The sequence below is a fragment of the Eptesicus fuscus genome, chromosome 17 (genome assembly GCF_027574615.1).
Source record: "Eptesicus fuscus isolate TK198812 chromosome 17, DD_ASM_mEF_20220401, whole genome shotgun sequence".
Lineage (NCBI taxonomy): Eukaryota > Metazoa > Chordata > Mammalia > Chiroptera > Vespertilionidae > Eptesicus > Eptesicus fuscus.
Window position 1 is genome coordinate 43,517,287 of NC_072489.1, and position 9,236 is coordinate 43,526,522.

Sequence of the window (9,236 nt, forward strand, 5' to 3'; positions counted from 1 at the left end):
TGCAGTTACTCCACATCTTCACCAATACTTAGTGTACAGTCTTTTTAATTTGAGTCATTCTAAGTGTCCAGTGGCACCTCATTGTGTCTTAATTTGCATATTCCTAATATTAATGTTGAGCATCATTTCATGTGTTTACTTGCCATCCAGATACCTATTTTGGTGAAGTGTCTGTTTGAATCTTTTGCCCATTTTTTAATTGAGTGGGTTTCTTATTGAGTTTTGAGTTAATTTTTGTGGATGGTATAAGGCAGTGGTCGGCAAACTGCGGCTCTGTTGACTAATGACTTTGCCGACCACTGGATAGGGGCTTAATCACAAGGAACAACAACAGCCTGTAATTATTGGAATTGAGAGTCTAGGTCAGTGGTCGGCAGACTCATTAGTTAACAGAACAGCAAACCTCGGCTCACGAGCCGCATGTGGCTCTCGAGCCACAGTTAGCCGACCACTGGAATAAGGTATGGTTCAAAGTTCACATGGATAGCCAGTTGTTCCAGTACTATTTATGCAAGACTATCCTTTTTCCTCTGAATTGCCTTTACATTTTTGTCAAAACCTGTTAACCATATATGTGGGGGTCTACTTATGGGCCTATTCAGTTCCAATGATCTTTTTGTCTATTTTGATACCAGTATCATATTAACTTGGTTACTGCAGCTTTTTAATAACTCATGAAAGCAAGTAGTGTAAGTCCTTCAACTTGGTACTTTTAAAACTTTTTGGGGGTCCTTTGAATTTTCATGTGTATTTTAGAATCTGCCAATTTTACCCCCCACCGCCACCCAAGAAATCTGCTGAGATTTTCATTGGGATCGTGTTAAATCCAGATCAATTTTGTTTGGAGAGAAGTAACTTCTTAACAATACTGAGTCTTCTGATCCATGAATACAGTATATCTCTCTATTTGTTTAGGTCTTTTAAAAAAATTCTCAAAAATGTTTTATAGCTTTCAATGTTAAAGGTCATACGTCTTTTGTCATATTTTAATGCTATTGTAAATAGTATTTTGAAATTTCTGGATTGCTCATTGCAAGTATGTACAAATACACTTTTACTTCTTTTTCAACCTGTGTACCTTTATTTCTCTTTCTTGTTTTATTGTACTGACTAAGATCTTCAGTACAATGTTCAAAAGAATTAACAGTGGATGTCCTTCTCTTGGGGAAAAAGCATTTGGTCTTTCACCATTGTGTGTGTGTATGTGTGTGTGTTAGCTTTAGGTTTTTCATAGATAAAATCAGGGGTATTAGAAGTTCCTTTTTCTTCCTCGATTGCTGAGAGTGTTTATTAGAAATAGATGTTGGATTTTGTTAAATGTTTTTATTTGCATCCATTGAGATGATCTTATATTTTTACCTTTATTCTGTTAATTGGTTATTACATTGATTTTTGAATGTTAAGCACAACTTTGCATCACTACAAATTTCATGAACATTAAAATTATAATAATAAAGGAATACTATGAACAACTCTATGCTCCAAACTTGATAACCTAGATGAAATGGACAAATTCCTTGAAAGATATAATCTTCCACAACTCACATCTGAAGATATAGACAATCTGAATAGGCCTATACGTATTAAAGCAATTGAAGCAATAATTAATAACCTTCCAGGACGGAAAGCACCAGGCCCAAATGGGTTCACGGGTGAATTCTACCAAATGTTTGAGGAAGACTTTATACCAGTTCTGCACAATCTCTTTCAGAAGATATAAGCACGGTGAATACTTCCTAACTTACTCTGGGAGGCCAGAATCACCACAATACCAAAACAAGACAAAAATATTATAAGAAAATAAAACACACAATTTCATAACTAATATGAGTTTATTAGGTAGGATTTTTTGGTAATATTTTAAACCATTTGTTTCAGATTTAAGTGTGATCTTTACTCTCCTTATGTTTAGTGATTTCACAATAAGGAAAATTTCTGAAACTATTTTAAAGGTATTTCAGTATTTTTTAAATCTCAATAAAATGAAGTAACTTATATTAAGATAAATTCAACAAAATATTAGGAGATTGAATCCAACAGTGTATAAAAAGAATTACACATCATTATCAAGATTTATTCCAGTTATGCAAAAGCAGGTGTAATATTCCGAAACCAGTTAATGTAATCCATCACATCAAAGGTTAAAGAAGAAAAATCACATGACTATATCAATAGATGCATTTGGCAAAATCTAACATCTATTCATGATAAACTCTCAGCAAACTAGAAATAGAGAGGAACTATTTCAGCTTCATAAAGAAAAATGCTAATTAAAACTCCAATAAAATACCACTATACTACAAATCTATCAAAATAGCTAAAATTTAAAAGATTGACTATCAATTTGTTGAAGATGTGAAGCAACTGGAACTCTGATACATGGCTGGTGAGAATATAAATTGGCACAACTTTTTAAAAATTGCTTCACCATATCTACTAAAGCTACACATACAGTTCTCCTAGGTGAAATGAGTGCATATATCCATCAAAAGACATGTACATAAATGTTCATAGGAACTTTATTTATAATAGCCAAAACTATAATCAACCTTGTATAGGCTGAATTGCCTTTGCAAATTTTTGTCAAAACCTATTAACCATAAGAGATGGTAAGTTAGCCGAAACCGGTTTGGCTCAGTGGATAGAGCGTCAGCCTGTGGACTTAAGGGTCCCAGGTTCGATTCCGGTCAAGGGCATGTACCTTGGTTGCGGGCACATCCCCAGTAGGGGGTGTGCAAGAGGCAGCTGATCGATGTTTCTAACTCTTCTATTCCTCTCTCTTCCTCTCTGTAAAAAATCAATAAAATATATTTTTAAAAAAAAAGAGATGGTAAGTTATAGTGTGTTCATATAATGAAATATCAACCAGTAATAAATAAATGAAAAAAAGAATGAACTTCTATTGCATGCAATAACAGAGAGTAATCTTACACTGTTGAATGAAAGAAACCAGGCAAAAAGAATACATGCTGTTATGAGTGTATCTATAGGAAACGAAGAACAGGAAAAATGAATTGATGACAGCATTGGGGTGAAGGTAATATCGACTTTGTAAGGGGCATGAGAGTGCTTTTTGGGATACTGGAAGTAATCAGGATGGTGGTTACTACAATGGTATACAAAATGCACTTATAACTGCTTATGAGATTCAAATATTAAATATCATGATTTTTGCAAGCTGGTTGGCCTCATATAGGTAGCTTGAAAATGGCTAGGATATGAATTTTTGTGGGGTTTTTTGTTTGTTTGTTTGTTAATCCTCACCCAAGGGTATTTTTCCATTGATTTTTAGGGAGAGTGGAAGAGAGAGGGAAAGACAGAGAGAAACATCGATGTGAGAGAAACACATCGATTGGTTGCCTGCTGCACGAGCCCCGACCAGGGCCCGGGTGGGGAGGAGCCTGCAACCACGGTACATTCCCTTGACCAGAATCGGACCCGAGACCCTTTGGTCCACAGGCCGACGCTCTATCCACTTAGCCAGACCAGCTAGAGCCAGGGTAGGAATATTTACACCATGAAAATGTGCAGATGCTTTTACAATTGGGGAGAGTTAATTAGCTGATAAACTCTTACCAGCACACTACTTCTTATTACTTATCAGTCCTCGGCCTCTAATTGTAGAAGAATCCTAGAGGTACAGAGAGAGGATAAGGCCAGGGAAGCACTGAGGAATGGTCTGGTTCAGGCTCAGCCTAGGAGAGTTGGCAATGAGAAACTAGCATACGATTGGGCATGCCTCAGCTCTAGTGAATATTGCTTTGATTATGTATGAAATCAACTGCCCAGTATTTGACTTTTTCATCCTGCCTTTAATTCAAATTAAGTTTTTTTCTCTGTGTTCTTGAAATAGCTAAATGATAGAGAAAATTACCTATCAGGATAACATAACTTTTTCCTAGACTCCTTTTGACATGTTGCTGAATTTGTCCTTTTGATTCTGAGTAGTTCATAAGTTTTTGTTTCTCCTTCTCTAGGAGCATTCTGGAAGAGTTTTCCGACTCCAGTTTGATGAATTCCAGATTGTCAGTAGTTCACACGATGATACAATCCTCATCTGGGACTTTCTAAATGATCCAACTGCCCAAGCTGAACCCCCCCGCTCCCCTTCTCGAACATACACCTATATCTCCAGATAAATAATCATACACTGACCTCATACTTGCCCAGGTATGAAAAAGAACTGTGTGCATGGCACTGTGGGTAGGAGATGGGATGTTGGCTGTAAGGTGCTGCTAGCTCATGGAGCCTTCTCACGTCCTTTATCTCTCCAAGTCCTGTAAAGCAGGGAAGCTGCCACCATGAGACAGGGCCGGGGCTGCATACTGGATGCTGCCTTCATCAAGGAAGCCAGCCTCAGTTCTAGATGATCCTGGAATTAGATCTGGATGACCCTTGTGCTGTAGAACTAGTAATTCCTGCCCCAGTTGTCTAATAGAATTGTTCAGAAAGGAAGAGATTTAGCCTTGGCTGGGCAACTCAGTTGGTTAGATCATCATCTAGATACGCCTAGTTACAGGTTCCATCCCAGGTCAGCCCGGTAAGGGCACATACAAGAATCAACCAATGAATGCATACATAAGTGGAACAACAAATCAATGCTCTCTCTCAAAATAAATAAATAAATATATAAATATATAAATAAATATTCAAAAAAACTTGCCAAAGAACGATTTGAATCAGTTTCAAAACTAAGAGTAATGACTCAAAAGCCTGTGGCTCTGTAGTTCCCAGATTAAACCAGTACCTGTAATAAAGACCCTTTAAATCAAGTAGGTAGTCTAATGTACCAGTGGGGAAATCTCATGGTGAAATGTGCTGGCCTCTCACAGCTCTGTCAGTGTCATTTGGTTTTAAAAGGGTAGCTTTTTAAAATCCTTATCCCCACTCCCCACCTCCTCTAAAAATGAACTGTCTTTTGACCTTGGAAGTGGCTCTGGAGTTGGTGAGAACTCCGTATGTTCTCCCACTCAAGTCTTCATCCTCCCTCGGAGGCAAGCAGAGATCCTAAAATTCATCTTTATCTGTTTTGTGGTATATTCACATACATTGTGATCGTTGTTTGGGGGAAACTGCAGTACTGCTGGGGGCCTGGCCATCATTGTGATTCCTCATTCCCCACACTTGCCTCGATGCTTGTGGAAGAAGTGCACATTGAGCACTTTTCTGCACATCTTCTTGCCTGGTTCTTCTGAGAGGGGTGGTCTGTGCCCTGCTGGGCTCATTTCAGTGCTCACTTCCTACAGAGGACAGGCTGCCTCCTCAGCCCTCAGCCCTCAGCCAGGTCCCACAGGCACGCCTTGGAGAGAAGTGTAGCTGTGTGCCCTGGGCAAGTACTTCCCACGGCCTTCGTCTCCTCACTTTCAAAATGAGGGTTGCAGTACATAGTACACAGAGCTGTTGTGAGGATTGCATTGAAATGTTACATGTAAAATTCTTAGTGCTTGGCACAGAGCCTAGCACCTAACAAGTCCTTAGTAAAAAGTGGTTTATTAGTGTTAATATTGTAATCATGTTATCTATCCCCTCCTTTTGCCAAAATTTTCTGCTCCTGAGTTTTCTATGGCATTTTGTTCCTGATGCTCTTATGGCTTTTGTCTCCTTCCCCTCTCACCCCTAAAATATACACACATCCCCTAAGAGTCTGTCTCAGGCCTTTCTTCCTTATCTAAGCTCCCTTCTTCGGCTGCCTTGTCTCTTCCCAAGGCTTCAGCTCTCATCTCAGTGTAGATGACACTCAAATTTGTATCTCTAGTCCCAACCTCTGCCTTAGTCTCCAAGCCACATATCCAGCTACCACCTACACATCTCTCTCTGAAGACACCCACTGTAGTCACTCTGTGTAAGCGCTATGGCCCTGAACGTGCCACTGAGCCCCCTGCCAAGTCCTCAGACAGGCCATGTAGCCTTTAACAGAAGCTCCTGCTTGGCACAGGCCAAGAGCAGGCATTACGAAGGACCTCTGAGCCTTTCTCCTATTTGACAGCTAAGTTAGTTCTTTTTCTCATAGAGCAAGTGAGAAATACAGGGAAAGGGACTAATGATTATTTGCTCTGTTTTCACACAGGACTCATTAAAGTTGCGGTATTTAACGTATCTGCCAATACCAGGATGAGCAACAACAGTAACAATCAAAATATTACCCACTTTCCCCGGACTAGCCGAGGAGTGGGGCTTTGAGACTCCTGTTGGGACACAGTGGTCTGCAGTCGACTCAGGAGGGTCTACTCAGCACAGCTGACTGCTTCCGTGCTGCTATCAGATGTCTTTTATCTTTCGTGAATGATTAGAACTTTTAAACCTCACCTCACTTCCCCTCCTCCTTTCCCTTGTGCACCTGTTTTTCCCTCATTTGGTTCCAGACAAAGATGACTTATAAATATATTTAATGTTTTGCCAGAATCTCTCTTGCTTTGCCGTTAAGCAGAAGAACTAGTTTCCCTATATAGCCTGCTGGGAGAGACCCACTTCTAGGGGAGAGGGGGATACAACTTCAAGCCAGACAGCACCCAGTGTCTCCCCGTGAACTACAGGAATGCCCAGCGCCTGGCAAGCTCAGCGAGCCCCACTGTGCTTAGGAGACAGCGGTCCTGTATAGCCTCTGAGGCAAGAAAGAGAGACAAGAAGAATGAGCACACTTGACGATCTGGGCCTCTTTCCTCCATCTCTTTTCTCTGTTTCTGTCCCTCTTCCCCCTCCCTCCACCCCTTCAACTGTTCTCTGCTCCACCTGAGAAGAACGAGGATGAAGAAAGTGTCATCAGTTAGCATGAGGCAACTCAGCTAGAAAACGCAACACTTGGAAGAGTTAAATGCTGTTCAGTTAAAATTTCAAACCGAGGCTTTTGCTGCAAGTGACCCTATATGACAATAATGGGTTCTCAGACATGGTACTTTCATATTTGCAACTCTCCTCTCTTCTTCTAACACCCTCTCCCCAAAAAGGGGGGCCGAAATTTCCTGGGCTCCATCAATGGCCACATCTTTTCTGGACTCAGCAGTCTCCTCGATTCCATGTAGAGTGTGAAAAGGAGCTGCTGATTGCATTTCCTCTCATTAACAATTAGATGTGTAATAAAAAGCATTGTACTTCATCTTAAATCACTGCTAAGGCTCAGCCTACAGGAAGGCTTGGAATGGCCGGAGCCAGTCGCTTGGTACGCTCTGCATAATCTCCCATCTCAGATTTCCTCATCAGGGCCTGTGAGCACCCAGGCACCTGTATCTTTGCCAAGACCACCGTCAGAGTAGCTTAAGAGGTGGTAGGGATTAAAAGTTTATTTCTTTTTCATTTAAGCCAGTAAATACCATTTCCAAAAATCAAGCTAGTCATCTCAACCTTGCACTGCAGAACCAACCTTCTTGCTTTTCCCAAACCTGGTATTTTCAAAGGGCAAAGCTGCCAGAGAGAGCAGATCAGGGTGAAGTTTGGCACACAGGGTTTAATACTGGGCAGAAACTGCCTTCTCTTTCCTTTTCTTCCTCCTCCTGGTCATATTTTACTCTCCACTCTCCCCCAACCAATAACTCTGGGAGTTAGTTAATAATGTAAACAAATGGACCTCAGCAAGGGCCAGGCTGACCCGGCCACTTGGAAGGCAGCTGTGTGGGATTCAGGTGCAGGCACCTGTGCCACCCAACCTGGAGCACAGGGAATACGACCAGCGTGTGCCCAGCTTGTGTCCTGGGGGTGGGAGTGGACCTGCACCAGCCATTTCTGGTGGCATGGGCACACCCATCCCAAGCCCTGAGGCCACGGTACAGTCTCAGGTTTCCCTTGGAGGCTGAGCTGTCTGGCCTGTTGTTTCCATTCCTGATCAAAGCAGTTGAGCAAAAGAAAGCCCCTTTTTAACTGGCAGCTGTAAAAAACATCAGAATGGGAGCCAGTTGTAAGGAACCTCACAGCTAGGCCACCTTCAGTTCTGCAAAGGGGGAAGGCAAGAGAAAGCAATCTTCCCTCTGATTTGTAAAAAGGTGTCCTCTTCCCAAAATGTGCCCAGACTGAATGTTGTTATTACATATGAAGAGGCAGGTTATGCATATGCATTTTTCTTTCCTGCTTTATGAGTGCTTTTAAGCTTTTAGTTCCAGGTTATATTCAGAAGGTATTTCCCAGTGTGATGATAATGTCATTGCCTAGGAAATATTTTTTGAGAATAATTCCCTTCCCAACTACCCATTCTACAGAGAGATGTTTTCTATCTAGTCGCTTCTCATGGTTCCTTGTCCATTGTGTTGACTATTAATGCCTTTTTGATTGGTTGAGGGTTTTGCTACGGATGAGGCACAAGACCATCAGCCTGAAAGACACATAGCTCAGGCATTAAAGAGGCATGGATTTTCAGCTGTTTAAAAGTATTGTCCAATAGCCATAACTTTCCTAGCCCTTCTGTTAAATGCTGCTGTTCTGAAGTGAGAGCTGTTGACTATTCATTGGTGCACGGGGCTTTCCTCTCCCATCGAAGTTCACTTGAAGGTAGATTGTGTTTAAGACTGTTCTGAAGCTTGTCCATACATCAGAAGTGATATCGAGGTGGGCCCTTCAGCCTGGAGCGGTGAGCTCTGTCGAGGATATGCCCCAAGTTGTCCTCCGCTCTGATGGAAATGGGAATGAAGTTAAGTGGTCTGAAAAACTTGAGTCAGTCACATTCCTCAGCTCGGGGGGTCATTTACCAGTTCATTGTAGAAGAAATAATCAGGTAAGTAAAAGTTCATTTCCAGAGAAAGTAAACCCCACTTACCATCTCTGCATGATTTCAGTGGGAATTGATTATCACTAATCCCCAACTGGGCTAGAATAAATGTAAAGTTTGACCTTTTTAAAAAAGAGAAACAAAGAAAGTCTCAACACATTTAAAGGAATGGTAGGAAAGGAGCCGAGGGTGTCTCTGGGCTCTGAACTGAGATGTCTCCATTGTAGATTAGTCTCTTCTCACTAGAATCTCGGTGTGGTTTGAAAGAAATGTTCCTTAAAGACAGGAGGAAGCCCCTTCACAGGTGGGCAAGGAGTGTGTGCACGCCCCTCACCTGGGAGCTCTGTGGGCACGGGTGAGCTCCGTTCCCACTGGGGCTGCTTGGACAACACCAGCATGCCTTGCTGCACGTGTGTGTGTTTCCACCGCTGAGAACATCCTTCCACTTCCTTGTGTGCAGTCTGAAAGCAGATGTGGATTGTGAATGGAAAGCCTTTTACACTGTCCCTGGGCAAAATCCTGGTGACTCTTCGCCAGAAACTCC

The 9,236-nt window shown here is 41.7% G+C and overlaps 1 protein-coding gene across 5 annotated transcripts in view; it reads left to right on the forward strand.

Moving 5' to 3' along the window:
• BTRC (beta-transducin repeat containing E3 ubiquitin protein ligase) overlaps nt 1–6,402 on the forward strand; it is a 164,282-nt gene extending 157,880 nt beyond the window's left edge. For all 5 annotated transcript variants that reach the window (XM_054728656.1, XM_054728660.1, XM_054728657.1 and 2 more), the window contains 2 exons: nt 3,978–4,170; nt 6,068–6,402. In XM_054728656.1, the coding sequence (XP_054584631.1) occupies nt 3,978–4,139 (162 nt within the window). In that variant the 3' untranslated portion in view covers nt 4,140–4,170; nt 6,068–6,402. The remainder of the gene's footprint in view (nt 1–3,977; nt 4,171–6,067) is intronic.
• Nucleotides 6,403–9,236: the final 2,834 nt, after the last annotated feature.